Source organism: Leopardus geoffroyi, chromosome C2 (genome assembly GCF_018350155.1).
Source record: "Leopardus geoffroyi isolate Oge1 chromosome C2, O.geoffroyi_Oge1_pat1.0, whole genome shotgun sequence".
In the NCBI taxonomy this organism is placed as follows: Eukaryota; Metazoa; Chordata; class Mammalia; order Carnivora; family Felidae; genus Leopardus; species Leopardus geoffroyi.
Window position 1 is genome coordinate 87,797,316 of NC_059333.1, and position 14,280 is coordinate 87,811,595.

Consider the following 14,280-nt stretch of genomic DNA (forward strand, 5'->3'; position numbering starts at 1 on the left):
TTCATTGGGAAAACTTTTTTTAGATGTTCTGGAGACTCAAATGGAGGTGTGTAAGAGTTGCAAAGATGAGGGTAATTAACCATAGATTTTGTCTGAGGAATATGTTTCAGAAACAGGAATAAGGCCATAAAAAGAAGAGGCAACCCTAATAAAACGAACAGGGTAGACAGCAGAAGAGAATTTAATGTTCTCAAACTTCAGCCAATCAAAAATCAGAACAGAATGGTGAATGGCCTTTAAATAGAGAATTAAAGAAGAAAAAATTACCCACCAGAAATTACATTTGATGGGTATGATTCCAATTCTTGGTCTCAGGTTACTCTGAAAAAGAAGGGCAACAAAAGTGTCAATTGTTTCAACTATAATGTTTTTTGGTAGTGGACACTATCTGGGTAAGATTAAAAACTAGAAAACTTTTGAGTTTTCATTCAAAACCTACTTTTTATTAAAAATTTCAGGGCATAAGTCATTCAGGTCAATATTTTTAGCAAGAGAAAGCCTATCCAAGTTATATTCATTTGCTTTTTTAAAACCAAAAATAAGTAACAATTTTAAAGGTTTTGGTAACAAAAATTCTTTAAAAAAACTGTGTAAATAGTGGTGCCTGGGTGGCTCAGTCGGTTAATCATCTCACTCTTGATCTCAGCTTAGATCTTAATCTCTTGAGTTCAAGCCCCATGTTGGAGCATGGAGCCTACTTAAAAAACAAAAACTGTCTAAATAATCATCCTTCTTTAACTGTGGGAATAATACTAGTAGATAATATAATATTCCTATGTAGCAAAGTGAGAAAATTGCTTCTTTTTAGAAGAAATTACTCTTCACAAATGTGATTTATTTTGGGTTTGAGTAGTTACCTGTTTAACACTAAGATTATTAAGGAGAATGAACTTAAGGAAGTGTGGTAACTGATGCTTTAAAATGCAAAGTCTTTACCCAGGAAAATTATTTTTCCATCACTTGTATAGAAGTAGTCTTCAAACAACTGTTACTCTTAAAATTTTTAGTTTTTAAATTTACAAATTGAACATATCACTTCATATAAACGTGAATTACATATCATAACTTTTAGTGTTTTTTTGTTTTTGTTTTTGTTTTTTTTTTTTTTTTTGAGAGAGCACAAGTGAGCAAGGGGCAAAGGGGAGCAGAGAGAGAGAGAGAGAGAGAGAGAGAGAGAATCCCACAAGGGGCAGAGGGAAAAAGAGACAGAGAGAGAGAGAGAGAGAGAGAGAGAGAGAGAGAGAGAGAGAGAGAGAGAGGCGGGACTTACCTGAAGCAGGGTTCATGCTCACCCCATGTGTGTCTCAAACTCATGAACCCGGACATCATGACTTGAGTTGAAGTCAGATGCTTAATGACTGAGCCATCCAGGCACCTGACAACTTTAAGCTTTGTGAATTTATATTATACAATACAAATGTACACATTCTTCTTAGATTTGAATGTTGTCTTAAAAGATTAATTTATGGAAAGTTAAACCAATATGAGGAGTATATGTAAATCCATAACCGAAGTACCATGTCTAAAAATTCTTGTAAATACTCTATCTTTGGTCATCAGAACTGAAAGTTACAGGTAAAGAAATATATACCCCCAAATTTCGTTTTAATTTATAGGAATGAGACTGCTAATTGTAGGGTAAACCTGACCAACCAAATTTGCTTCTCCACTGGGATTAACATTTGGCCTTAACTACTTGTTTTCACTTAAATTCTTAACGAGTATTGATATTTGGTAAGCCAATCTACTTTCTGAATGTGGCCATTTGATTTTTTATTTATTTTTAAGGCTTTTTTTTTTTTTTTGAGAGAGAGAGAGAGAGAGAGAGAGAGAGAGAGAGAGAGAGAGTGAACATGAGTGGGGGAGAAACAGAGAGAGGAGGGGGGAAGGGGAGACAGAGAATATCCCAAGCAGGCTCCATGCTCAGCCCAACACGAGGCTTGAACTCACAAACTCATGACCTGAGCTGAAATCAAGAGTTGGACGCTTAACTGACTGATCCACTCAGGCACCCCATGGCCATTTGATTTTTATTAGCTTTTTCAAATTATAGCTTGTAGTGCTTTTAGACATAAAAATTCTACTAAAAAACTAATCATAGTAGTTTGGGAAATATATTAAACTTCTTGCAAAAGGTAGTTATACTGACAAAAACAAGCAAAGTAAGGTTAATGGTAAAGTGCCAGGAATTAAGTAATACAGTGCTTTGCAAATCAGATTTAAAAATTAGGGACAGTGTTAGTCTATTGGAAAAAAAAAAAAAAAAACAACCAAAAAATAAAGACTTGTATATATTACACCTGCCAACAACTCAGCAATCACCTAACAGGCTATAGGCCCTGTGAAATGGAGAAACTGGTTAATACGTGATGACACGTATTCAGGAAACCGAAGACAGGTGATTTTAAACGGTAAAACTGGCCAATTTGCAGGCAGGAAGAGAAGCTTTTGAGTAGTGCACAATCACTTCCAAATTTTGGAGTACAGGGGAAATTTGGAATTTCATAAGTAATAACTAATAGTAACGTGAAGACAAAAAAAAAGCAAGAAAAAAAATGGCCCAACACTACTGCCAAGAATTCTTGATGCCAAGAATTCTATTGTAGTGCTAATAAACATCATTATCAGTTATGTATTCTTAGACTTGAAATGTGGTTCAAGTCACAAAAGAGATCAGTGGAATTGTTTCTGAGGAGAAAAAACCCAGAGTAACGAGAAAAATTTCTTTTTAAGTAGGGTTGTTTTTACAAAGAAGTTTTTTAAGCTAGAAATATAGACTAGCTATCCAAGCAATTTGTGGTGTCATCAACTTATCTGAAAGCTGAGTCAAAGTAAAAAGTTTTTATTGGACAAACTGTCAGTGAGATGTGGCCTTAAGCTGCAGATTCATCAAAAAGTACAAAATTATATATGGTTCTAAAACTTGGATTAATATTTCCTGAGGTTTCCTTACAATCACTTTGATTACTAATGTGATCAAATGTAAAGCAGTAAAATACAGAACTGAGGAAAAAAAAAAAACAAAAAAACAACCCACCAAGGCATTACTTATTTAAAGTTTGTTTCCTGAAAATAAAATTCCTGAAGCTGGATGTATATCAAAAAAAGCATAAAAACAGAATTACCAAGAAGGTAGCCGAGTGGCTAAGTAGTCATGGAAAACACACCAAGGACAAACCTTAGATCTTAATGTAACATGGTGTAATGGAAACAACACTAGACTAGAAGCCAAATAACTTGGATTCCACTCCTGTCTGCTACAACTGATGTTGTGACCTTGGCCTATTTCTACAATAGAAAACTGGAGGGTTTACACCAAATGGTTTCTAAGATTCCCTGCCTGTTTAAACCACTATGATTTTAAGTCTTCTAAGAAACATTTCTATCAGGTAACCCTACCTGGAATGTTCCAATCAGATGAGTTTCTAGGAATATAACTATACAATATATGACAATTGTAGAGATAAAAATGGTTTTTAAAAAACTTGTTGCTGCCACCATTCTCAAAATAGGCTACATTTCCATGGTTCTTGTAGTGGGAGAACCATATGTTGTAAATTGGTCTCTTCAACTATATCAATATTCCTGAACAAGAATATTGTTAGCAGCAGTGTTTATTGGAGTCCAATGATAGACAAAATTCTATTTTTGTGATACTGCTATTTAAGAAGCTGCTATTGAATTGTAGTTGTTATGTCTCTTCCTCCCATCCTCCAATTCATATGTTGAAGTCCTGAGCCCCAGTACCTCAAAATATGAGCTTATTTGCGGATAAGGTCTTTACTAGGTTAAAATAAGATCATTAGCGTTAGCACTAATCCAGTTATGACTGGTGACCTTATAAAAAGGGAAATTTGGGAGACAGACTTGTACACAAAGAGAACAGCACGTGAATAAAGACCGCCATCTACAAGCCAAGAAGAAAGGCCAGGAACACCTTATCTCTCAGATCTTCATAATTCTATGTTAACACTACAGTGTTAATATACCCACTATAGTGGGTTTTCTCAGTTAATAAATGATTTGACATCAGAAGTTTGGGCTGACTTTGCTGTTGCTTAATTTAAAATAAATTGTGAACAGGTTGTGAGTTATAAAATGTTACTTTTTATTGTCAATGCCCTTACCAGTTCCTCCTCACTCCTATCTTAAATTATTTAACTCATGGATAGGGGTTGAAACAATAAAATAAAGACTGCCAACAAAACTGGATCTTTGCTTCCTATTGTAACATTTGCCTCCTAGTGTTATTAAAAGAATTACACAGATGGAGAGTCTACTGACAGTCTTGACGATAATTCCTGATGGGGCATGCAAGAGGGAGAGTCTGGGTTCTTATTAATGGGAGTATCAGTGGACTTAATTGTATGTTACGTTGCATTTTAATGACTTTATATATAAAAAATTGAGCTTGAGTTTAAAAAAGTTAATAGCACTCATGGTTACAGAAGGAAAACTGTGGTCTAGTTTCTTTAGTATATCTCTTTCTCATCAATTCATGAAATCAGAGCTTATGTAAGAAACAAGACGACACCAATAGCGGTTAAAACTATGAACTACCTGCATTGAAAATACCACATTTAGGATACCATTATAAATGTAATGAAAAATGTAGCAATGCTAAGAAAATGGGACAATTAAAAAAAATCTTACTTGTTAAAGACGATTCTCGTAAGTTGCTTAAAATCATCTATTTTAACATCTCCAAAAGTCAAATTTATTATTTTACATTAATATTATGGCAGTTAAAGAAAATAATCAAGTTGTCTCATGGACTGGAAGGTGACTTATTAATTCCCTCTCATTTCCAAACCTCATCAAGCAGTCACTACATTTATGAGGTAAGTCAGCTGCATGCTTAAAATCTAGATGAATTTTAAGATCTTCAATTTGTCCTGTTGAATATTCACAGTATTGACATAAATAAATCCCTTCAGATAAATGTGAATTTAAATGTTTGCAATATTCTAGCATACTTGAAAAGCCTTTCCCACAGTCATCACAAACATGAGGAAAAATTTTAGTATGTTCAATAGCAACATGCCTGTTAACATTTGTATGAAGTCTACTCCGAAAACCACATACTTGACATACAAAGAAGTTTTTACATTTGTCAAAGGTAATTTTGCTTAAGAGGCTATACTGTCCATGTTCTCCATTGTTATACTTATCACTTAACTCAATTAATTTACATGCATGTTCATTTACCACGTGGCTATGCAAGTCTTCTGGATCATTTGTTTCATGTTCACAAAACTGACACAAGTACTGTTCATCACAGCTGTGCTCCTGGAAATGTAGGTAGAGTTCACTGCTTGAGGAGAACTGTACATCACACTGCTCACACCAATAAAGGTGGTCACTAAAATGGGTGTCTGCAATATGCTGGCTGAGGTTCTCAAAAATCACTGTTTTATAATCACAGTATTTACAAATGTAGGGATCCTCTTCATGCAGTTTGGCGTGCTCGATCAGAAGCACGTTGGTAGAGAAACTTTCCTTGCATACTCGACATACATTTGAATCAGTACGCTTATGCTTCAGGATCATATGCTGCTTTAAGTCAGAAAAATATTTGCTGTTGAACTCACAAAGTTCACATTTATAGAGGCCACTGCTATTAGCTCTCAGTAAAGGCCACTTCTGCTGGGCAGTCACATTCAAAGCTTGGCTCTTGTCAAGAATTTTGCAAAGTTTAGATGGCGGCTCCTCATCAGTTTGGTCTTGGAGACTCTCAGAGGAATTGTTTTCTGTTTCTATATCATAATCTTCAGAAATTGCATGCACTTCTGCAGCAATTGGAACATCTTCAGCGGTGTGAACTTCTATAGGACTCTCTTCTTGAGTTTGTTGGTTGACTGATTCAGGTGAGTCACACTCTTCATCACAAATTTCAATATCAGCAGATTTTTCTGAAAAAATGTAATAAGTCTATTATTATCATTAAATAAGACCTATTAAATAAATAATTGGTACAAAATTTATTTTACACATTTTATTAATATATATAAAATAAATAAATGCTATTAACTAGTTTCCCTAACCTGTAGAAAAGGCAGTGTGGTCTAGAATTCTAAGTACAGGACTGGGAACCAGGTAGTTCTGATTTCTATTTCTGGCCTTGATCCCATCTGTAAATTTTGGCAAGTCATTTGATGTCTCTGTATCAGAATCATCATCTGTAGAAAGAGATTTGGAAAAATACTTATTATTTATACCAAAGTATTAAATATTAATTATTACTAAAGCACTAAGCATTTTCAATATAATTTTGAATTCTGATAGGAACTAAAGGACTTAGATTTAGCCAGGAAAAGAGATGTTATCCATATACCACAGATACCCAAAAAATCTGTCCAATCAAGCAACTGCTTTTGCTTCCATGCGCCCCATTTGTACTACAATCTACATTTTAAAGTTACTTAGGAATTTTAAGTTTAAATTTCTGACTTTGAATAAACCTTTATTCCCTTAGCCCAGCCCCAATGTTTTAAAGTTAGCATGGGGAAACTGAAATACAGGTCAATAGAAAAAGCTGGGCTTCAACATCATGTCAGTGTTGTTTTTAATAGACTTTAAATTTTTAGAAGTTCTCAGAAAAAAATTTGAGAAGATTGTACACAGAATTCCCACATAACCTGAATTCAGTTTCTCTATTCTCTTACAAAAAGATGGTACATTTGTTCCAATTAATAACCAATACTGATAAGATGGTATTAACTAAAGTCCATAATTATCCAGATTTCCTTAGTTTTTACCTAATGTCCTTTTTCTGTTCCAAGATCCTAAGATTCCACATTACATTCAGTTGTCATCTCTCTCTAGGCCTCTGTTAGCTGTGGCAGTTTCTCAGACTTTCCTTGTTTTTGATGATCATGACAGTTTTGAGGAGTACAAGTCAGGTATTTTGTAGGATGTCCCATTAATGAAATGTTGTTTTTTTTCATTAGACTGGGATTATGGGTTACTGGAGGTAGACCAGAGAGGCAAACTACCATTTTTACCACATCATATAAAGGGTACACACTATTAACATGATTTATTACTATAGACTGATTACCTGGTTGAAGTAGTATTTAGCAGGTTTGTCTGCTGTAAAGTCACTCTTTTACTTTGGAAGTCCCTGCTTGCGGTCCTTACTTAAGGAGTGGGAAGTCATGCTCCACCTCCTTGAGGGAGGAGTGTTCATATAAATAATTTGGAATTCTTCTGTATAGATTCCTTTCTTACATGAGGGTGCCTGGGTGGCTTGGTCGGTTGAGCATCCGACTCTTGATTTCAGCTTAGGTCATGAACTCATGGTTCCTGAGTTTGAGCCCTACATCAGGCTCTGTGCTGACAGTGCAGAGCCGGCTTGGGATTCTCTCCCCCTCCCCATGCATGCTCTCTTTCTCTTTTAAAATAAATAAATAAATTAAAAAAAAAAAGATTTCTTTCTTATTTACTTAGTCATATCAGTTATGTCAGTATGAACTCATGTGTATTTATTTTATACTTTGGGTTATAATTCTTTTTTTTTTTTTTCCCTCTCTAATTGTTTCAGCTTTGGCTGCTGGGAGCTCTTTCAGTCAGCCCCTGTGTTCCTTTGACATACCTGTATTGTGTGTGTATATGTGTTTTGAGTACCTCCTTATTTTCTGGCACTACAAAATGCTCCAGTCTCATATATTTCCTGCTTCAGAACTAGAATCAGCCATTTCTCTAAGTACCAGTTCTTTTTACTGGAGAATGGTTTTAGAAACCAAAATCTGGGCACTGGTGTGCTCACTCCTACTGGGGTGTCATTTCTTTTAGGCCCTCTCAGCTAACAGACCAAAAATGTGTGTACCCTGCCAGATATACAGAGACATATCTATAAATATCTCTGTATGTAACAATCTATGTCTCTATTAAGCCAAACAGGAGTTCACACAGATGTCTCCAATGCCTCATGTTTTTTTTAAAATTTATGTTTCTGTGTCTATGAGAGGAGTTCAAGGAAACTGGCAGTATTGATGGTTGCAAAGAAAGAACAAATGCAAGTTGTTATCATTTACCCAATGCTCTTAGAAAAGCCTCAATAGAAGATGCAACATTGAAAAACACTAAATCATTCACCCTGTTTCTTCCTTCCATTAGCCCTCTAGACTACAGCTAAGTGGAAGAACTGTATGTAATACTATTTTTAACCTTTCTTCATAAATCCTCCCAACTCTGGATTGGTCTCACTTTGCCATCAACTCCTAGCCACCTAAAATGGACTTAGGAGAATGTGCTTTTTATTTATAGGTCTGAAATAACATTAAAAATAAAAAATTCACATACTTGTTTTCTTACAAAAAATTGTTTCCTTACATTTAAACAAATTTAAACACTTGCCCACTTAGAAATCATCATTTTCACCCACATTTTCAAAGAAATACAAATACATAAAAGCAACTTAAAGAATATTTTGGAAAATATTAGATATACCTTTGTTGTCAAAATATTTTAAGTCTGGTTGTCTCATAGAACAAACACTGTAACAATGATCAGAAAAAATTCCATTGAATCCATCTGCAATTCTGCTTATTCCAGAGGAATCTGAACATAAGAGCAAAATTTTACAAATTCCAGGTAAACATACATACACTTAATAACAGCCATCCCATTATCCAACATATTTTCATATTTGAAATTTTCATATTTGTAATAAAGTATTAACATTTCCCTTAATTCTGAAAGCTTCTACATTTCAGACCTGATACTGAACTGAGGTTTGTAAGAACCACAAATTACACAATTTACAATATAACACCTTGAAGCACACAAAAATAGACTTGCCTTATAGTCAGAATTCCACAAATTATAAATATGTGATAATGTATTAACTGCAAAAAACATTGAATTAACTACCAAGATCTGCCATAGAGTGAAGACAAAACCCAAGGCATAGGGGAAATGGTCTGAGGATCAGTTAGGGCTTCTGAAGAGTCATTTCAAGTCTTGTCTGGGATAAGCTGGCAAGCGCTGAACTAGATTTAATTTCCTCAGATATGAAGAATGTGTAGCTTGGGTGGGTTAACAGGTATGCTAGAGACTGTCTCAAATACATGTGGTCACAAAGACTTCTCTTCTTAAGACCTCTCTTGCTGCCAAGACAGCAGAGCCAATCTCAACCAAAAGATCTAAAATAACACAATCAAAATGGAAGTTCACATTTCTGAAAATAATGTACAGGATAAAACATTTTTTTCCGCAATCATGCAAAATATCTCCCACCAAGGTTAATGTTGTGCCTTAAGAACAAGTCTGGGAATCACACAGACAAATCTCAATTATGCTGTATAAGCATGCAACCTTGGGTATCTAATTTTAATATCTATCAACCATTAAATTGTATTAAATAATGTTTGTAAAGTTCCGATGTGTACCTAGCACATGGTAGACAATGAACAATGTATATTCAGAGAATTTAAAGTTTTCTCTTACCTGAAAATGGACCCAGATATTTAACTGTTATCTGATCCATTTATGAGAAAATGGGTAAGAATACAATTGTATGGGAATTAATCCATGGCCCAACTTTGAAAGTCTACTGACCTGAGTAACGAGAAGGGTGTAATGTCTTCCTTTTTCTTTTTTTAGGATATTCATTCATATCTTTTCAATCTGAAAATGGAAAAATTTAACAAAAGTATCAAAAATAAAGACTGTTAATATTTTATAAAAATTCCACCTAACCAAAGAATTTATTGGCAATAAGAAATGTGTGTGCCACTTGAAAATCTATTTCCTAAGAGAAATGTTAAATAATGCCTCCATTTGTATTTTGGATTTATTTTTCTGATCAAGTTTAAAAGTAGGACACCAATATCTGCGTTGTTTTTTTTTTTTTTTTTTTTTTCTCTTGGTGAGGTTGAGAAATCCATTTCAAATGTTGATGTAATTGTGAATACTGGACAATTACAATAAGCCGTACTCTTAGCTTTTATTTAAAAAAAAATTGCTCTTATGGCACCATGTTAAGAATAAAACAAGTCCATTTCTTACAACTGAGAATATTTTGATACACTTTTCAATCTAAAGGTGGATATAATGCCTTCAAAAAATATTGTCACAAATCTTTATCTCCTGACTTTCAAAAAATATACTCATCACATAGAAGCTCAGAATACAATTTTCAAGAAAAAATCCTTTTCTTACTTGTAAGGTCACATTCAACACTCTACTGAGAACAAAACAGGTAGCAGTCATTTAATGATTAATCATTTACTCAAACAATTAATCAAATCATCATTAAGTGATTGAATTTCCACAGACTGTTACAAAATTGACTAATTGGTTTTGCCACATTCCACTTACTTGGTATAATTCTTAATACTGTGGTGAGGAGAAATGAATTACAGGGAAGTTTTCACAGATGGTAAAAAAATAGCCTGTAGCAAAATACACAACAGAAGTCATATAAGCAAAAATGTAGTTTTCTGAGACTCAAGAATACAATGGCACCAGGTCTTTAATTAACTGGAAAATTATATGGAAATAATTCAAGTATAAATAAGCTTTTGGATATACTGTATAAACACTAAAAATTGATAAATATATATGTGTCACATTTCTCTGAAATAAACTTACCTTCTAAAGCTATAGCTATATTTTAACACCAAAACAGGAATATAAATCAGCCTACTTTATTCAGCCATAATGAAAGCAAATAGAATGAAAGCAAACCAAATCAGACTTCAAACTGTTTAAGTCCTTATAGATTATCCAACAATATAAGAACAATGACCACTTACTGAGCACCAATCACGTAACAGGTTGTGCACCTACTTTATCTTATTTAATCCTATAACATGATAAATGTACAACAGTCTCTCAAAATTATTTACCCCTTGTTATTGATGAGGAAACTGAAGCACAGTAAGATTAAATAAAGACAATTCTTAATAACTGGTAGAGTTGGAATTTGAATAAAGATCAAATTTTAAAGCACATGCTTTGAAAACAAATAGGGAAATAAAGAGATCACCCCAATTCAAGTAACAGATTAGTGTCAGAATCAGAACTACCTCTTCCATTTCAGGTTAGTGTTCCTTCACTGTAGAAATGGGCAAGTAAGGAATGTCAGAAAAAGATATTGAAGTTTTCTCCGCCAGTTTTACATGCTGCTTTTCTTACCATCAAAGCAATATATATAGCAGGTAGAACTTGGTACCATTAGTGAGACCATCTCATTTCTAATGATAAGTGTACATACTGTCTGCTGCTTTACTAGGTTCTGGGTGTATTAATTAGCACTACAGGTGATGTGATAACACAGTATTAAGACAGTTCTTTTTAGTTTATTGAACATTTCTCTATCTTATTTTACTGATGAGGAAACAGATTCAGGGAAAGTCAAGTCATCTAAGTTGCAGAACCAGAGATGAAAAAGCATGCCTTCTGAGTTCTGAACAACTAACTCTGTGTAAGTAATTTTCATTGCTAATCACTATTACCAGTAAGTTACATCTTGGTTCCAGTTCTTACTTAGCCACCAACGGGAGGAAGGGAAGGAAATCACCCAAAGAAACAGACAACAGTGAGATTTATAGAAATATCTATTATATCTATCTATCTATCATGTCTCACCTACCACAAATAGCATTCCTTGAACCCTTCCCAGTCAAGTGCCTTAAAAAATCAAAAATTTCCGATTATGTAATAAACTAAAATTTCAAGACTTATTCCTAATACCTCTTCTGTATGCTTCTAAAATTTAAAAAGCCCAGAGCATCACACTTCATGTTTTAAATGCTCTAAAACTGTCAGCCAAACATTATAGTATCTTCTTGCAATTTCAGAATACACTTCAAATTCTTTCCAACCAGAAGAATGAAAAAGTAAGGAAAGGAAACCAAGCATATCATTAAAATTGATGTTGCAAGCTGGCATGGATTCAGGTGAGAGGAAGAGGATCATCTTGATCAGGAAAGGTCTGACTCCTACTCAGGGCTGAACAATATCCAAACATTTATCAGACCCCCCCGCTTTGGCAGGATGCTAAGATGCCTACTCAAGACCAAAAATGCTATCCATCTTTCATTTCAGCAAATATTCTTATGGACTTTTTGTATACATAACTACCCTGATGAAGAAGTTTGGCTTTTTACTCAGAGATGTCACATAAACATTTGCTCACTAGTCTTCCTCTCATGGGTAAGATTCTGAATCACATGCAACTTATCATTCACTCCCTCTTCTCCACTTAAACTGCACATGTAATACATGTCACTGCAGGAAAATTAAGAAAAGGTTTAGAAACCAAATTAATTAAATCACCTAGAATCTATTCACCCAGAAAAACCATTAGCATTTTGGGGTATAGACATCTAGGCATTTCCCTATGTTAAGGTATATATAAACATTTTACATTTTTGTAAAAATGTATATGTTTCATGTTTGACACATGAAACAATTTTTTTTAAAAGCAACTTACAAAATACATATCAGCCTCTTTCCACCTGTCATTTTTTTTCAATAAGAATGTACAAAACACCACATTAACAGGCAGTTAGTACCTGTATCAAAAAGATCAACATTTAAGGCCTTTCACTCAGTGTAAATATTCTCTAGCAGATACAAAAATAAGGCAAGCATTTACAATCAAAAGCTCTATTTTTACAACAGCATTTTAACAGCAAGTTCTTTTCTAGCCTCATTTCAAAATAAGTATATACGCTCCAGATGTTAAAAGAATTGAAACATAAAAATGTTTCGGGAGAGTCTTTGAACTAGAACCAACTGTGTGCCCAACTTGAGTGTCAGTCTTTCCTGAAATACAAATTTTTATCTCTTTGTAAAGAGATAAACTGCTTCAAATTACTTGCGTCCCAGGTTATGCTGAAAAAGAAAACCAAAGGGGTGTATAAGCACCCTAACGAGGGGCCGAGGCCACCGCCCGGAGACTGGAGCGCCAGAACCAACGCCTGCTTTCTGCGGCTGTGGCTCGGGGCGAACAAGGGATGCGCCGCCAGAGGGTCTCGAAGCCGCCCCGCACGACCGGGGGCGGGAGCCCAGCCGCCGTAGGACACGACTGTCGGAGGGGCCGCGCAGGAGCCTCCGGGACCCAGCCGCCTCCACGCCCGTGCCACGCGCCAGGCCCACAGGGGCCGGGTGACCAGCGGGGACTCCCAAACCCCGGCCCCAAGGCGCCATAAGGAAAAGAGCCGCAGGGGGCCTAGGCGTCCTCCCCGGGAGGGGGAACTGCCTTCGGGAAGGGGGAGGGGCCGGCATCCCGCCATAAAACGGAGGCAGGGTTTCAGTTTAAAAGACGCCGTCCGGTCTTCCATGTCCTCTCGCGTGGGAGGCTGCGCCCGCACACCGCCGGCCCGCTCTTCCCTCACACTCACCGGGACCCCAGGGCCTGTCCGGCCAGCCCAGGCACAGCTTCGAGGCGGCGGCGGCCAAGGCGCCCGAGCGCGGGAGGAGGGGCCGCGCCACTGTGGCCCTCGCGCTCCCGGGCGCTCCTGCAGGGCAGCCCCTCTCCCTCCCGCGCGCCTCACGCCCTGACGGCCAGGCCCCAGGCCCAGGCTTGGCTGCCGCACTCACCGCCTCGCTCCGCGCCTGCGCCGCGCACCTCAGGGACCCGCCGACTAGGCGGGGAGGTGACTAGGTGAGAGTGAGAGGGGGGAGGGTTGGGGTGGGGGGAATCCGGCTGCGAGGCCACGCCGCACTCCAGACCTGGGAGGGACCACCGGCCTTTAGCCCCGGGGGTGGCCCATCGGCTCGCGCCCCCTGCTGGCACCTCTGCGCCGCCGCAGGCTTCTTCCGGACGGGGTACCGCCCCTCCCATGCGGAGCGGGTGATTCCAGTCCCTAGAATTGCTCCCGACGAGGCCACCAAGGGGACTCCCCCCGCCCCGGGCCGGCTTTCAGCCCTTTCTCCCGCCCTTAGGGAAGTGGGAGAAGCTCAGCTTGCCAGCGGCCCCTTTCCCACCCGGCTCCTCCAGGGGGCGTGCTAGAGTGGTCTGGGACGGGTTAGGCGTGGCAAATGGCATTTCAACCCCCAGAGTGGCAGATGCTTGCTGCGTATGTAAAGGGAAACGGCAGAGTCACGGTTTTACCGAGGCCCCTTCAAAGAACTACGCAGGGCTGTGATGCTGTTTACCAGGGCAAGAAGGTGAAAATCTTGAAGATCGATGAGTCGTTACTAGGCTTCAGTGGGAAGCCTTGATTCAAGAAATCCCGGTGGAATGAATGTGAAATAATAGGGAATTGGATTTGATTATTTAATTCTTTTTCCGACTGTGAGCTTCTAGGAGCAGATGTAGAGAGG

At 37.3% G+C, this 14,280-nt stretch overlaps 1 protein-coding gene across 3 annotated transcripts; it reads right to left on the minus strand.

Annotated features, from left to right (window-relative positions):
• Positions 1 to 2,826: 2,826 nt before the first annotated feature.
• ZNF639 (zinc finger protein 639) lies at positions 2,827 to 13,901 on the minus strand. Of its 3 annotated transcripts, none has more exons than XM_045502908.1 (6): positions 13,687 to 13,901; positions 10,324 to 10,397; positions 9,562 to 9,630; positions 8,452 to 8,562; positions 6,045 to 6,179; positions 2,827 to 5,912 (listed from the first exon to the last, which is right to left on the minus strand). In XM_045502908.1, exons 3-6 carry the CDS (start codon positions 9,617 to 9,619, stop codon positions 4,759 to 4,761), a joined length of 1,458 nt encoding a protein of 485 aa, XP_045358864.1. In that variant the 5' UTR covers positions 9,620 to 9,630; positions 10,324 to 10,397; positions 13,687 to 13,901; the 3' UTR covers positions 2,827 to 4,758. The 3 variants fall into 3 exon arrangements, with proteins under 3 accessions (XP_045358864.1, XP_045358863.1, XP_045358862.1); XM_045502907.1 differs by having other exon boundaries at positions 13,555 to 13,896; XM_045502906.1 differs by having other exon boundaries at positions 13,356 to 13,896.
• Positions 13,902 to 14,280: the final 379 nt, after the last annotated feature.